This window comes from Xenopus tropicalis, chromosome 6, assembly GCF_000004195.4.
Source record: "Xenopus tropicalis strain Nigerian chromosome 6, UCB_Xtro_10.0, whole genome shotgun sequence".
Lineage (NCBI taxonomy): Eukaryota > Metazoa > Chordata > Amphibia > Anura > Pipidae > Xenopus > Xenopus tropicalis.
Genome location: NC_030682.2, coordinates 90677504 through 90694149, shown reverse-complemented (window position 1 = coordinate 90694149; position 16646 = coordinate 90677504). Strand labels below are relative to the sequence as shown.

The 16646-nt window shown below is 38.9% G+C and overlaps 2 protein-coding genes across 4 annotated transcripts in view; one reads left to right on the top strand and one right to left on the bottom strand.

Moving 5' to 3' along the window:
• Positions 1–8764, top strand: part of elovl2 (ELOVL fatty acid elongase 2) — a 44125-nt gene extending 35361 nt beyond the window's left edge. The window contains exons 4-8 of the mRNA NM_001016159.2: positions 3089–3166; positions 3340–3511; positions 5841–5965; positions 7099–7233; positions 7957–8764. Coding sequence (NP_001016159.1) covers positions 3089–3166; positions 3340–3511; positions 5841–5965; positions 7099–7233; positions 7957–8082 — 636 coding nt within the window. The 3' untranslated portion in view covers positions 8083–8764. The remainder of the gene's footprint in view (positions 1–3088; positions 3167–3339; positions 3512–5840; positions 5966–7098; positions 7234–7956) is intronic.
• A 1570-nt stretch (positions 8765–10334) lies between these two features.
• The window catches only part of sycp2l (synaptonemal complex protein 2 like), a 44419-nt gene continuing 38107 nt past the window's right edge, over positions 10335–16646 (bottom strand). For all 3 annotated transcript variants that reach the window (XM_004915299.4, XM_012965414.3, XM_018095028.2), the window contains exons 33-36: positions 14944–15043; positions 13658–13716; positions 12342–12414; positions 10335–10554 (exon numbers count right to left, since the gene is read on the bottom strand). In XM_004915299.4, the coding sequence (XP_004915356.2) occupies positions 10504–10554; positions 12342–12414; positions 13658–13716; positions 14944–15043 (283 nt within the window). In that variant the 3' untranslated portion in view covers positions 10335–10503. The remainder of the gene's footprint in view (positions 10555–12341; positions 12415–13657; positions 13717–14943; positions 15044–16646) is intronic.

Sequence of the window (16646 nt, the reverse complement as noted above, 5' to 3'; positions counted from 1 at the left end):
GCGAGTTTTTCGTATCCATTACGAAAGTTGCGTAAAAAGTTGCGCATTTTTCGTAGCGTTAAAACTTACGCGAAAAGTTGCGCATTTTTCGCGTAAGTTTTAACGCTACGAAAAATGCGCAACTTTTTACGCAACTTTCGTAATGGATACGAAAAACTCGCGTTTTTACGCAAAAATCGTATTGGTAACGAAAAATTCGTAAAGAAAAAAATCGCAAAATACCGATCATTACGAAAAAAACGCAATCGGACTCCATTCGACCCGTTCGTGGGTAAGTAAATCAGCCCCTTGGTGTCCCAGCATGTTCTGAGTCCTGAGTATAAACCATCAAAATAGAAAAAAAATTGGCAAAATTCTCTGATTTTCATATCTCGAGTATTTTATAAAAAAAAACCCTAATTTTTACATAAATGTTTCATATTTGGTGCATTTCTATATCAACCAATAATTTTCAATGAAAATTCTGATGACATTTGTCGTTCACCTCAGATCTGGTGAAAGTTTGGTGCCAAAACCAAAGATCCTTTATCTGAGATGTGCCTGGAGTTAAGCAAGAACTGCTGCTTTGCTATAGAGACAAATTATTATACATTGTGCACCATCTAATTTCCCCCATATGAAAGTGGCAGGAAGTTAGACAGGCTAGAAACATTTCTTTTATGATCCAACGTTCCTGCACACAAAAAAATATTAGTATGAACAAGTGGATCTCAAATGTATTAGTATTCAGGATACTTCTGGGAGCCTTTGTTATATGCCAAGAGTCATCTGCCCAAGGCAAGTCTGCTCGCAGTCTGTGTTGAAATTAATGGCTTGTCCACTTTCACAACACAAAGAAATAGTTGTATTGTTTTTTTAATGTAGAAGTATTTCTTTTCCTTGTTGTGCATGCTTCAGATAATTTTTATTTCCAAGATGGCAATCATACCAGTCCCCGGTCAACTGGTACTAAGAGCTATTAAAAAATAACCCTGTACTTGCTTTCTTGCTAAAAAGCCACCAACCCCTTTTTGAAGTTATTTAATTTATCTGCCAGTACAACTGATTCACAGCTCTCACTGTAAAAAATCCTTTCCATATATCTAGATAGAACCTCCTTTTTTCTTATTGGAATGAATGCACTTGTGTCTGCTGAAAGGACTTACTGGCAGATAAAGCATAAGAGAGATTATTATATGATCCTGTTATATAGTTATACATAGTTATGTTTTCTCCCCTTCTTCAGTGTAAAAAGACCCAACTTGGCCAGTCTTTCTTCATAACTGAGACTTTCCATACCCTTTACCAGCTTAGTTGCCCTTCCTTGGACTCTCTCTAATTAAATAATGTTCTTTCAAGCACTGGAGACCAAAACTGCACTGCATGTTCTATATGGGGCCTTACCTGCGAATCTATGCCTTTTAATGCAGTTCAAACCCTTATTTGCCCTTGCAACTGCTGACTGGCATTGCTTGCTACAGCCAAGTTTATTATCTTCATTATGGATTTGCTTAGTACAGTCCCATTAAGGGTATAAGTTGCTTGTAAATTTTACATCCTAGGTTTATTGACATCCTAGGTTTATCAATCTGCCACTTAGCTGCCCAGGTTGTCAGGATCCTGCTGCAAGGATGCCACAACCTGGATCAAATTACAGTACTTGGGCTGCATAGTTATGTGTCATAAGCAAACACTGATACATTACAGAACCCTGTGTGACCCCACTTAGAACCCCATGCAGAGAAGGTACCATTTATGACTACCCACTCTACCTGATCCTGCAGTCAGTTTGCTATTCATGTACAAATATCTTTAAAGGACAAGGCAACGCAAAATATAATTTTTTGACTAACAAAAGAAACCAAAATTCTAAGCAGGTTTGCAATATACATTTATTACAAGTTTGTAATGGTTTTTGAGTTATTTGTATTTATAATTGGTATTAGAAACAGTGTTTGCCTGTGCTTTCTATTCTCTGCCCTGGTGGCTCAGACTGTTGAAACAATGTAACACAAGGCAGCAGCCTGACAGACCTGTATTGCTGGAGGAGACTGACCTTTGCAACATTGTTTAAAATGTAACAACCAGGAGTTCAGCAAATGCAGCTTTCAATAGCAATTACATTTACAAATAACGTTTAAAGCACTACAAATTTTTAATTATTCATATTGGAAAGTTGCTTAGAATTATGTTTTCTTTCATTATGCAAAAAATTATTTTTGGGGTTGACATGCCCTTTAAGACCAACAGATCTTTGCTTAGAAAGCATTCATTTATAGGTCCCTGTATGAAACGCTTTGGCAAAATCTAATTAGATCATGTCTACTGCAACCACAATTTCTTCCTAACTTCATCATTAAAAGCAGTCAGATTTGTCTGAATTGACTGTCTTTCATAAAGCCATGCTGATTACGGCCCATAATACAATTCTCCAGAACATTATTTTAAATGTGATCCCTTAACAAACCTTCAAGTAACTTCCCCACTGCAGATGTCAAACATACCGGCCTAAGTTAAAGTAAAATTACATGAGCTTTTCTCCAAATTTTTACAAGATTTTGGATAGATTTACATTTTGTATAGAACGTGATGGCTAAACTGTTTTAAAGGGATTTTGTCATGATTTTTATAGTTTGCTTATTATTTTTAAACGGTGCGGGGCGATTAGATCGGTCATTGCCTCCGCCGCTAATGACAGCGGCGGAGTCAATGACAAAGTGGCACTAGGGGAAGTTAGGAGAGGCTCCTGCCTGGCGCCCCTCAATCGTTGCGCCCTAGGCAGCTGCCTCTTCTGCCTACCCCTAGTTCCGGCCCTGATTATTATTATTATTATTAAAATTAACATTTATTTATAAAGCGCCAACATATTCCGCAGCGCTGTACAATAAGTGGGTTTCATACATTGGACATACAGAGTAACATATAAAGCAACCAATAACCGATACAAGAGGCGAAGAGAGCCCTGCCCAAAAGAGCTTACAATCTACAAAGATCATTATATAACACCAAAATGCATAACATTCAATGGTCTTTTTTGGGTATGAAACCAGTTATCTGAATGTCAGTTTTTGTAGTAAATAATGTTCTGGTTGTGTGTGTTTTTTCCTAGCTTATCCTTTCAACATGGGAAGGGGGATACAATTTACAATGCCAGAACCTTGATAGTGCAGGAAAAGCTGATGTTCGGGTGAGTTGGACCTGACAATGTGAGAACTTGTACATATACAACTGCCAACAAATATTCTTGCTGTTCCAAACTAGCCAAAATTAGACAATTTGTAAAGTAATAATTTTTTTGCATGCTTTTATGTGTTGTTACACAATGTGTCTTAAGATTTCTTTTATAATGCTTATTTGCAGGTGGCCAAAGTGTTATGGTGGTACTATTTTTCAAAAGCTATTGAGTTCATGGACACAATTTTCTTTGTTCTACGGAAAAAGAACAGTCAAATTACATTCCTTCATGTATACCACCATGCATCTATGTTCAATATATGGTGGTGTGTACTGAACTGGATCCCATGTGGTCAAAGTAAGTGGTCATTATAGGGCATAATGTGATAACTTTTCAGAGAGCACTATTAAAACATTGAATTGCCATAAAAACATTAATGGGTAACTGACATACTCTGTGTTGTTTTCCAACATCTGCATCTCAATAAACTAGAGGGATAAGAAACACAATAATTATTAAAATATTTAATATTAAAGATTGTAGCACAGCAGCAAATTAATTCAATTTCTGCTCTCGCCCCCAAATTACCACCAAATTAGTCAGTCCTACCTATCTGTGTTGTGACTGGTGGGGGCTAGTAACAACCAACAGTTCATCTATGGAGACCATAATTTTAAGGACATTGTCCTGCACTATTCTGAATCCTGAGAAATTATGTTGATTTTTTAATGTAATAAATACTATTGGTTTCTAAGGTGCTAATAAGTGACTTGGGGGGAATGACTCACAACATTTATTGTTTCTAGTTTATTTAGATATAATTGTTTAATTTGGACCTGCAGGTGGGGTGGTTACTTTTTAAAATATTTTTCTCCAATGTTGTAGGGTTCTCTAACATTTGCATCACGTGCCCATTGCAGGCCAATCTCCCCATCCCCCAACAACCAACTGATTTTGCATAGCATATTGTCTATATTTGTATCTTTCAGAAATATTAAACATAAACAAAAAAAATCAAAATAAAAAAAAAAACCTTGATAAATGTATTGTTCTGGTGTTCAACCGAAACACTGTATTTCAGGTGCTTTGTTTCTAACACTGACAATACACCTTGCAGAAAACTAACTATTAGTTACACTCATGGGCTATGTCCGTTTTGGGTGCAATGACAGATTTATTGAAATTCAAACTGGGGAACCCTAAATAATTGAATTTGATCTCATATTCTAATACTTTCCACACAATATGGAAAGTTAACAAACTGGTGCATTTATAAACAGATACCAAGGTTTTCATTTGTTAAAGTTTATTGAATGCTTGAACACCATTCTATTGCACTGAGCTCTAACACCCACCAATTTGTTAAGCCCCAGGAAAACAATGTGACAGGGGACATTTCTAGCTCAGAAAAGTGCTCATTACTTCTATACAAAGCAGTAACCATTTTCACCATTTAGTAAAAATAGATGAATCTGCCTCTTAGTATCTTGTTCCACCTAAATATTACAATAGCCACAAAAATCAGGTTTAATGGCAATACACAGAATTATTTGCTGTGAAATTGTTCATCAATTACAATTACAAATTGTTCATCAAAGTTGATGCCATCTTTGGATGCTTATTGTGAACAAGTGGATCAGATTTTTGGCACCCTTCTCACATTTCCAGTTGTAATGGATTTTTTAAAAGTGGTGCAAATATAATGAGAATTTTAAGAAGAAAGCCACATTTTAATATCAAACACACTGTACAGCTTACTCTAGTAATAACTATTACTATGGTTTTAGCAGATTAGTTTCCAAACACTTCTGCATTCCTTAGCTCTCACAAATTAAGCAAGAAATGTTCATAAAAGCCTATTAACAAAATTGCTTTGTTCTGTAAAGTGGGCTCTGCCCTCCCTGTGTAACAACTGTGAGAGAAAATCTGGGCACAAGGGAATGCAGTTTGGCTGTACTGAATTGTGCTTAGTAAAGTTAAATACCTATGCTATAGTGTTGTCCAGGTTAGTAGTAACCCACAGTACCTGCAGGTGAGGTGGATTTGGACAGGTGCAACATTCTTTCATTGGGTTGCAGGCCAGCCAAACCCTATCCACAACCCACCCTGCCAATGATATTAGTGCGCTCTGACACCCCCTGCTTCTGTTGGCCATTGCTTATTTATTCCTGTGGAGTCAGACAGGGTGCTTCCTGATGTAAACAAAAACCTAGCAAAATGTCTTTGCTGTGTCCCCATAGCAGACCATGTTCCTTTATGGTTTTCTATTGGGGGATTAGAAAACAATAGTAGAGTCAAAGAGCAATGGCACACAAAGCAGCTTGTTTTGGTTTAAATAGCCCATAACATAGCAAAGCAGACCCCCATAATAAATGTAAATTGCCTGACAAGCACTACTGCATGTCAGGTGATAATAGCCTCAAAAGTCATGGAGACATGGAAAACTCTCACCAGATAAGCAGTTACATTGTACACGGACACTTGTCTGTTTGAAATCCTGTCTATGCAGCTTCTTTATTGCTGTGCCCAAGTATCCCCATGTGCTATTGCCCTACAACTACAAGCCAGTTCAACCCCCTCATAGAAACTACGGTGAATAATTGAAAGAAAGTAATTATTTGTACAGAAGATATTTGCGTAAGTCAGATTGTAATATGTTGCCTAATAACTGTTAAATTTATTTCAGGTTTTTTTGGACCAACACTTAATAGCTTTATTCATGTTCTCATGTACTCATATTATGGTCTGTCAGTTATTCCATCCATGCATAAATACCTTTGGTGGAAGAGATACCTCACTCAGGCACAGCTGGTATGTAGTATATATTTGGTATAGTATTGTGTATGTGTTTCTGTTTTTGTATCTGATTATGTTCCCGATTATTTCCCGGCCCATTAGTACTACAACTACATCTTCTTCCTGACATATTTTCTGGTGCACAGGTGATGATCCTTCTTTACCCATGCCTAAATATTAATATTTTATGAAACATTTGTATACAAGATAATACTCATCAGTGTTATGTATATCAAACCATTAATTATTTAAAATTGTCATTCACGAGGTGTTGTTCCATAAACATCAGTAACTGGCTGCAGCTGTGCAGTATGAGTGTCCCTATACCTGTGTCTCTGAACATTTTGTGTGTTGTGGGGAAAGGACACTTTATGTTGAACAATATGTGTAAACTTAGGGACAAATTTATTCCCATTCAGCAGTTTTTAGCAAGTGTTATTTATTGCTAAGAAAAAGTAGAATGTTAGGCTGCCTTGTACTGTTGGGAAGCCCCGGCCATAACATCAATGTGAATGACTGCCCAAAGCAACTTGAAGGGATACTCAGGTTCAGATTGGGGGGTGCAGGGCCCACTGGGGCTGTTTCTTATAAGAAGCCTCAGAAATACAAATCTATATTGTTTTCCAGCAGTCCGGAATTCAGAACACTGCTGATTCTTTCCAAGTAGTGAATGTCTGGTTTCTCATTTTGAAAAATTTGCAAAACAGCTGAAATTCCCAAAAGGCATTGAAATCAATGGGCATTTTTCCAGCCTTTTTTTTGAAGCACACAATACATTGGAGTCTATGGGAGTTATTACACACTAAACCTGGCAAAAAAATTCACTCATAACTATTTCCAAGTCCTGCAGCTGGCGCCTGCCAGTAGTTCTGTGCAAGAAGTTGTTTTTATAGAAATGGTGCACAATTTTGATGGGGGAACATGGATTTCAGTATAATTGTTTTTTATGAAATGTCCTCTTTACAAAAATATTCTGCCCCTTAATAGAAACATTCAATATGAAATTACATATTAATTTTACCATCTTAATGGTAAATGTATGTTTAATCCACAACAAATGGTTCTCTATTTTAATACTAAAGGATATGTTTAAAATGTAAAGGATATGTTTTAAAAATGTTTAAAAGATTTTAATGCATTCATTTCAGGTGCAGTTCCTGCTTACGATTACGCACACACTGAGTGCAGCAGTTAAACCCTGTGGGTTTCCTTTTGGGTGCCTCATGTTCCAGGCCTCATACATGGCTACTCTGGTTATTCTTTTTGTAAACTTTTACTTAAAGGTAAGTGAATAGAGGGGCTCACTGTCACTCTGCAGCATATTCACAGACAGTGTCGAACTGAGATGCCAGGGGTCCACCAAAAAACCTTGGACCATAGGCCCACTTTCTAAACTATTATTCCTCCTCTCCTCCCTCTTATCCAAGTCCCTTTGCATTATCCTTCCATCTCTTTTTCCCATAATAAAAATAGGGAATTACCATGCAATTGGTCAAATAGTTAGAAGCAGGAGGGCCCCCTGACACCAGGGCCCATCGGGAGTTATCCTGGTTGGCCATTGCGACATTTTTCACAAATCATTACAAGGTTCTCAGGGCAAAATAATTGAATGTAACATACTGAAAAATGCTTAGTGGTTTTGCAGTCTCATCTTTTGACTCCACTCAAGCATTTTGCTTGATATCAAGACAGAGAAATGAGCAGCACTACAATACTAAACCACTTATTGATCTGCTCCTATTTTAGTGGAGGTATCTGGGCACTATGTGCCAAGGGCAGAGATATTTGAATGTCAACAAAATGCAAAGGCAGTTTGACTCCTTTAGAAGGAGAAATATAGTGATGTATGGAATAATGTAACCCTATTCATATTAACCTGTGTGGAAAACTAAGACTTCAGACAGGAACAACCTTATTTACTTGATAAAGCAATAAAATAATAAAAATGCACATCAGAGACATTCCTCATCTGATCTTTTTGTTGTTGTTTCCTTTGGTTGCTACAGACTTACAAGAAAAGACCTTCCAAATCAGATCCAAATGGAATTCCAGCCCTGACTGAAATGAGGAACGGCTATCACAAAGACTTAATAAATGCAAGCAACGGGATACAGCATAAGAAGGAGAAATAGAGTACCATGAGGAAATATTAAAGAAACAGGATGCTTAAACAGACATAGGAATCCTCATACCTACTGACCGAATTCTGCTTGAAACAATTATGAAATACAAAACTGCACTGAAATATTAACCTGATAACATTTAGGCTTTGGTCATGTGCAGCTGAAGCTTTTGTCTAAATACCACTTTAACAATGATGCAGATGGAGAGCATTTTTTAAACTATAGTCCAGAAAATGCCTTATGCCCTCCCACTGAAATTCTTTTACATTTTTTTAACAGTTTTAAATATATAACATAGGGCATTAGAAGTGCTTGTGTTCTGTGTTCTTGTGACGATGACACACTACGGTTAGCCAAGGTAACCCCCAGAGTCAAAAAATATTCCGGAATAACTGACTGTGACTGTGCCCTTTTTGGCTTTGAATAATACCTCCCATTTTACTTTATGGCAAAATCTTTATAGCACTTTTGGAAGGGGATTTGAAGTGATAAAAGAACATGAAACTGTTTTGTAAAGTCTTCAAAGGGTCACAATTGTTAATGAATGTGATTGTATTGAGTCATCAACGTTTCAGAAAAAAAGCCCTGAAAGTCATCTATTTACGTTTACTTTAACCCATTAAATTCAATGCCCCAGTACATTTTCTCACAGTGCAAGTGTGAAATTAAAGCGCATTGCAGTATTACTTAATAAAAAGACGTGATATTCATAAACATTTGCAGTAGGGACAGTGGTCCTACTGTTACTCCATCACTTTAGTTCATGTTCCCTTGTTCCAGGAGTCTCTGAAACAACTCTTTTGCAGAACACAACATTTTATGTCTTTTTTTTTGGCATACAAGTGACAGCTGGAGTTTGTGTTAGGTAATCCAACATGGAGATGCCTATTACATACTTCATACTTATTGTTTTAAATCAGTGATCCCCAACCAGTGTCTCATGAGCAACATGTTGCTTAGCAACCCCTTTGATGTTGCTCCCAGTGGCCTCAAAGTTGGTGCCCATTTTTGAATTTCTGACTTGGAGGCAAGTTTTGAAGCATAAAGACCATGTCTTCTGCTAAACAGAGCCTCTAGTAGTCTGCCAGTCCACATTTGGCTACTAATTAACCAATCTTATTGGTCACTGCTTGTGTTGCTTCCCAGCTTTTTTTTTATTGAAATGTTGCTCATGGGGAAGAAAGGTAGGAACACTTAAAAAGAATGTTCTGTAGAATTTTAACCAAAATTAAAATTTCAGGATTGTGGGGTATAATGTAGAATTGATGAAGATCGTATTGTCCTTGGGCAGTGCTGATTTGTTTGTTATCTGTGCCAGCAATCAGAGACGGTGAGTATACCAATATGTTATTCCTTCCCCAAACTGAAAATTAAAATTCCCTTAGCCTTTGTTTGACTCTCTTACTCTCCAGCACCATTGGCATAATTATTCTGCTTCCATCACTACTGAATTCTAGGCGTTAAAGTGTCATGGTGTAGGGCTCTTGGCATCAAGTGTGCCATGGACACATCATCATTTTTATTTGGAGGATAATAAGCACATTTTAAAGGCACAAGTGCCACCACCCAATATTGTACTGCCTAATCACCAGATATCAGTCCAAAGTAACAAGCAGACTGGCGAATAATGCTCTGTGCATACAGATAACTTTTGGTTACTACAGTCATTAGAACGAAAATCAGTGACCCCACCCTTTCCATTAGCAAAAAGCAAATGTATAACCACATGGCAACAACTACCAAATCTTCTAGTCACAATTGTAAAGACCTGATCCAGCTGATGCAATATGACACCTCCTGTGAATAGAGAAATAGTAAGATGTAGATATTGCTTTCACTTCATAGAATGGCTTCTCTTACCCATCTGGCACCATACTTTTTTTGTACTCTATCCTGTGGAAGTATGAGTCAAGTCCCTTAAAATGTTGGCTTATTTAAATATTCCTCAATCCTCCTTGCCTATGAAGTTTTGAGGTTAATTTAAAGCAAATCTAATGTGTGGTGATCAAAATTACAGAAAGATCTCTTATCTAGAAAAGCCCAAGGTTCCAAGCATTCCAGATAATAGATCCTATACCTGTACTGACAATACAAGTTGTGACAATAGGCTATGGAAGTACTGAACACAAACATTCTAATGACTTTGCCACATGGCTGTGTAATTATAGGTTTCTTCTTTAATTTCATAAGCCTGGGTACTATTGTTGCTTGACATAAGCAATTTGGACACTATGATTGAATGAGTAGTAAGAACTCATTAATTTCTCCATTAATACATGATGTGACTTTAATTATAAGGTAAAGTGTTGTCCACTTAAAACAGAAATTCATTCCAGCCTGTTTTACAAAAGAAAAATGAAGAACAAACTAATTTCCCTGGGATGAGCTGAACTGGAAATTGCAGAAAGCACACAAACATTGTGACTCATTTCATTTCAACAACTTGTTCTGGATATGTTCCTCATTATTAGAAATGTCTTCCTGAAAAAGAAAAATATATATAATTGTCTCAATTCAGCACAAACTTAATTGTCTATAGTTGGCCATATACATACCAATAATATTGTGTGAAACAAAGCATTACTACATGTATATTGGTCAGTACTGGGATCAGATAGGTTGGTTTGCCAGTGTGTAGTGTATTGGCAGATGAAGTGAAGACTCTGTGCTTCTTTTACTTTTTTACTGTTGTGATTACTTCAGGCCCAGACTGGCAATATGTGAATGCATCCAAAAATGTTGGATTCTTTGTGCTTGAAATGTCAATTTTGAATCCCAGTCCATACTTGAATTGCTTAGGCCAGTGTTTTTCAACCTTTTTTGGGCAAAGGCACACTTGTTTCATGAAAAAAATCACGAGGCACACCACCATTAGAAAATGTTAAAAAATTTAACTGTGCCCAGCAGCAGTGCCCCCCTAGTACACTGGTGCCCAGCAGCAGTGCCCCCCTAGTACATTGGTGCCAAGAACAGTGCCCACCTAGTACATTGGTGCCAAGAGCAGTGCCCCCCTAGTACATTGGTGCCAAGAGCAGTGCCCCCCTAGTACACTGGTGCCCAGCAGCAGTGCCCCTCTAGTACATTGGTGCCAAGAGCAGTGCCCCCCTAGTACATTAGTGCCCAGCAGCAGTGCCCCCCTAGTACATTGGTGCCAAGAGCAGTACCCCCCTAGTACATTGGTGCCCAGCAGCAGTGCCCCCCTAGTACATTGGTGCCCAGCAGCAGTGCCCCCCTAGTACATTGGTGCCCAGCAGCAGTGCCCCCCAGTACATTGGTGCCAAGAGCCAGCCCCCCTAGTACATTGGTGCCCAGCAGCAGTGCCCCCATAAGTCAGTGTGCCCCGTGGCCCCCCCTAACACATTGGTGCCCAGCAGCATTTTACTTCTGCTCTTCGGCGGCTTCAGCAGCATCTTCCCCTCACGCGCGCCGCCTCTGCACTTCTGCCTACACGCGACCGCACACAGGCCCTTTTATAACGTTGCGCCCCGTGCGTACTGACGTCACCCGTACACACGGGGCGCAACCAATGACAGGGCCCGGATTTTATTAAAGGGGGCCCGAGCTACTAAGAAAAACTGTAGCATCGCCGGGCCCCCTTTGAAAGTAAAAATTGCGGCCCTGCCTACGGCACACCAGGCAACATCTCGCGGCACACTAGTGTGCCGCGGAACAGTGGTTGAAAAACGCTGGCTTAGGCTGTCTGCCCAAATGATCACACAAAAGAAAGCCAGCCAAAAGGTGTTTGCCCCCTCGTATACTCTTTGCCCAGTGGGATAATCTTTCAGAAAATTTATCCTATTGGCCTAGGTATGACCATCTCTTGAGTAAACACATCACAAAAAACATATTAATGTATGCATTTGAAGCCCATGAAAATAATTTGCCACCTCTAACTGGTTAAAGAGGATCAGTGAGTAGGGTATTGGTCCAGGGTAAAAAGTAAGGCCATGCATTTATTTTTCTATTCCACCTGACCACATGGAGCATGGTGGGTCAGAAGGAGTTGAGTCGAGTCCCTTGGTTGGCAATTTCCGCCCCTCCCCCACAGTATGCATAAAATGTACTTCTGAGGAAGTCCTGCACATTCGTATTTTTCTCCTGTACCCCTACTGTAAGCAGGGTATGGTCATGTCCACATGGAACCACTGGCAGGTTTGTTTATTGATCCTACCCTGCTCCTTATGGGTTAGAGTAAGATATGTATGTGTACATGTGTGTATATGCACAATGTTGCAGAAATGTTAAATCACATACTGGATCAAGAATACCTTTGCAGTTGTGTGAATTACATTTTTCAGGTTGCCTATTGTCTCCAAAATTGCAGAATCCATGGTTTTAATTCTGGAAAACAGGTAATTGTTACTAAATGCATGAATTCCATTTACACCAGTTTCTGATCCAGAAAGTCATCTTCATATGTATAGAAGAGGGAAGCAGCACACTTCATGTATAAATAGTTGCCATAAAAAGATATAAAAATATATAAAAGATATATGGCTAAGCGAATGCCAAGTGAATGTATTTAAATGATGGGGTTTTTACCAGGTTACTTTGTGCCATGTGTTGTGATGGGAGTTAACATTGTTCCTCTATTTCTGCCACTATAGTACTTTCAGCTCTAAAGCTGGCTTTAATTGATCTGCTTGTTGGCAAGGTCACCAAAGGAGCAGATATTTTGTCCACGTCGGCCACCAGTTGTGTAGGGTTAAATCAGGCTGATTTGATCAGGGTCCCGTCAGATGAGACTTCATTAACTGGTCAATATTGTCTTTCTGTGATGAGATTTTTATTCCTGGCATTTAACTGTCCTTATCTGTGGCCTATTTTTATTTGCTCTACGAAACTGGAATTTTAATGTTTTTTATTGTACTTTAAATCAGTGGCATATTTTAAGTGTGGTGCACTTCCCCCACAAAAAATCTATGCCTGGCATGCACCCTCAGATCCCCATGAACACCAGATATTAACAGCCACCTGCCATGCATAGCAAAAGAGTAGGCAGCTAAGTTTAAAGTGCAGGTGAGGGGGAACTCCCATACAGCAGGCTCGTCCCTTGTCCCCTGCCCACTGCCCCCCTCCCCCCACTATCACCACTAGGGTGGCCAGACATTCTGCTTTTGAGCACCCTGTCCTGTGCCACATACATTTGTCCTTCTTTTTGGGTCCTGTTTATAAAGAATTATACTATGTTCTGAATTACGGGCCATCTTCTATGGACTCCATTTTAATCAAATAATTCACATTTTTAAAACTGATCCTGTTTGGTTTATTTAATGTTAAATATTTTTTTTGCAGACGTAAAGCATGGAGATCAAATTAAGGAAAGACTCCTTATTTGGAAAACCCCAGGTCCTGAGCATTCTGAAAAACAGGTCCCACATCTGTACCTTTAAGTGGCCATACACAGGCAGATTTCAGCTACCAATTCAGGTTCTTCAGACCAATTCGGCAGCTTATCTGCCCCTGAATGGGCACCCCCCGAGGGGCCTACCCGACTGATATATGGCCTAAAATTGGGCAGATCTTTTGGTGCAAAAACTTTTGACAATTTTCAAATTAACTCCAAATTGAAAATCCAATGTACCTTTGCTTCTGACTGCAGCAAAATGTATTCATTTTTACATACTGATCCTCCCAGAAGTCCTGAATAAAGGGGCAAAATATAAAAATAAAAAAAACATAATCAGTCCTTATGGGTGGTTCAAATTTAATATAACTTTTATTATGTCATAGAATGGCGAATTATAAACAACTTTTCAATTGGTCTATTTTTTTATAGTTTTTTTAATTGTCTTTTTTTTCTAACTTTTAACTAACTTTTTTTTAAACTAACTTTTTCTATCTAACTTTTTTTTGTTATTGAATTGAATATTGAACACTTTACTTACTATAGCAACAACATCATGATACACACAAAAAATTATGTAAGGGTTTAAAAAAAAAACACAAATGTTGCTAAAATGCTAAACCATTTTAGTAAACACACACACATCAGATCTTGGATGATTTAGCAAAATGTCTTCTGGCTCTTCAGTTCTATTGCTCCTATAATGCTGAGTGATATAACTTAGCAAAGAAGCATTAGGAATCTTCCTGCATCAGTAATTTAATCTTTTGCTGGGTAAGCAGAACATAAGCGGGTGCTCATTGTTCACATTTATGAAATGAGCAATATAAAAAATGATATTAATAATTGATATAAACTGCAAAACTACATTAAAGGGGATGTTCCTAATTTGAACTGACCCTGGGAGAAAATAATAAAGATTTCTGTTAGAAATTCTGGCAGGTTGAAAAGGGACAGCCAGGTTGGCAAAACATTCAGGTTTAGGAACTTTAAGTAATTAATTACAAAAGGAAACCTTTTGGTGAAAAATGATGAATATGACCTATAGGTTACTTTTTATGTATATTCATATTTTGAAAAAGTAGTTTATTCACATCAGTATCACTTCACTCTAGACAGAGAACCTGAATCTATCCCTCCTGCACGGGAAATGCAAGCATGGTTATTGGGGTAGGGGCCAAAATCAGGGCCAGATTTCCAATCTTGGCACCCCGAGGCCGCCCCCGTTAGTCGCCCCACCCCGCAAGTGCGCATGCGCGGAAGTCCACATTTGTATACGGAGCGGTGAGGAGCAGTCCCCATTGCTCTGTATGGGAGCAAAATATCAAGATTTTGGTGCAGCGGGCCGGCATGCCGCCCTAGGCCCGGGCCTTTGTGGCCTCTCCACAAATCCGGGCCTGGACAAAATTACAAGAGCCACCATAGGGTGCAGAATCACCCCTTTAAATGGCCCTGTTTATCCATCTTTTGATATTTTCAAATAAAAGATTCTGATCTTTTCATATTCTAACCTAGATACTCACCAGTGTCTCTTTCTCAAGTCGTTTCAGAGCCTGTACTTCAGCCTCAAGGCTAGAAAGTTCATGTACAACTATCTTATGAAAGTGATTGATTTTGTGTAATCTGAGAAAGAAAATTGTAAACAACTCTTTATAAATCATATGGAGTATTGTCATAAACGTTGTGAAGTTTGCACTAGGTCTAGTAGTCCATAGCAACCAGTCAGATATTTACTTTCATACAGGTGACCAGTAAATGCGTACTCTATTCATTTGTATAAGATTCTTATAGGATGACCATTAATTTACACCTCCTAAATATAACAATAACAATAATGACATTCCCCTAAAATGTTGTACAAGCAAGCTGTAGTGTTTCCCAATGGTCCAGAACTATATTTTAATCATTTATTAATTAGCACTTATATTACAGTGTCACCAGCTGTAACCTACAGCACTTATATTTGCCTATTTGTGTTTGTAAGTCACCCTCCCATTTAGACTGTAAGCTTTATGGGACAAGGACCTCTATCCTCTTGTCTCTTTGATTCTTAACTTATTGCAACTGTACCTTGTATTTATTGTTAAACTTTGTGTTTATCTGTTATTTTAATAACCCCAGTTGTATTAATCTATTCTACTGTAAAGAGCTGCGGACCGGGGCCGGAACTAGGGGTAGGCCGAAGAGGCATGTGCCTAGGGCGCAATGCTGGGGGGGGGGGGGCGCTAGGCACATGCCTCTTCAACTCCCTTATTCCGTGCCCTTGTCCCCCCCATAGACTGCTTCTTTATGCCAATAGCACAGTTGCCGCGCTGTTCTTGCGCGCATGAATAAGCGCACTGAAAGAGTAGGGTAACGTGACGGGAGAGTGGAGGTGCTGTGGGCGAGCTGACCAGCTGGGCTGCCTAGGGCGTCCGGCTGCCCAGGCCCGGCACTGCTGTGGACATACATTATAAATAAAGCGCTATTTATACATAATTATGACCACTGGTGACCTAAAGACATATTTCTTTAAATTCTAGTGGCGTTTTTAAAGCAGAGATCCTATCCCCACCCTGAGAAACATTCCTTATGTAAAAAAATAAATGTTTTGGCTTTAGTTCCTCAGTAGGGTACAGCCTATATTTCAGTTGGGAGGGGGAGCAGATGTCTTGGCAGTTCAGTATTTGGCCAGAGGGTGTCAGGATTCCCCTAGTTTATAAAAATGAAAACCAACATGTACTGTTTTTCTTCAGTTTCCCCATTTCCTGGAAGGTTTAGTGGGAGTAAAGTGCCTGGGAAGGAGTTAGGGTGCAGTAGGAGTAGATTTGTAATAGCTTACTCTAGTAGGGAGAGAAAGGATTGGGGTAGTTAGTAGAGCAGTCAAAGGAAGCCAGTAAGGGTTAGTATGGTGACAAGGCCACCAGGATAGGGACTTAAGTATTCAGGCTAAGGGATAAAGGATATTCCTGGAGTAAGGCCCACTGGGAGCTTTACTTATTACTAGGGATGGTTCTAACAAGGCAGGCAGTTCTACCTCGGGGGTGTTGCAAACACTTTGCCTGTATTTGTGTTCATGTGTGTATAACATCTGATGTAAGAAAGTACTCCGAAAATGCCCAATCACAGATGAATGGAGATACTGATTCTTCAGTCTAAAACACTGTTTTATTGCACAAGTTAAAAAAAAACATCCGTCACATGCAGACTTTTAAATGCATCATTCGCTTAACACGTTTCATTGCAT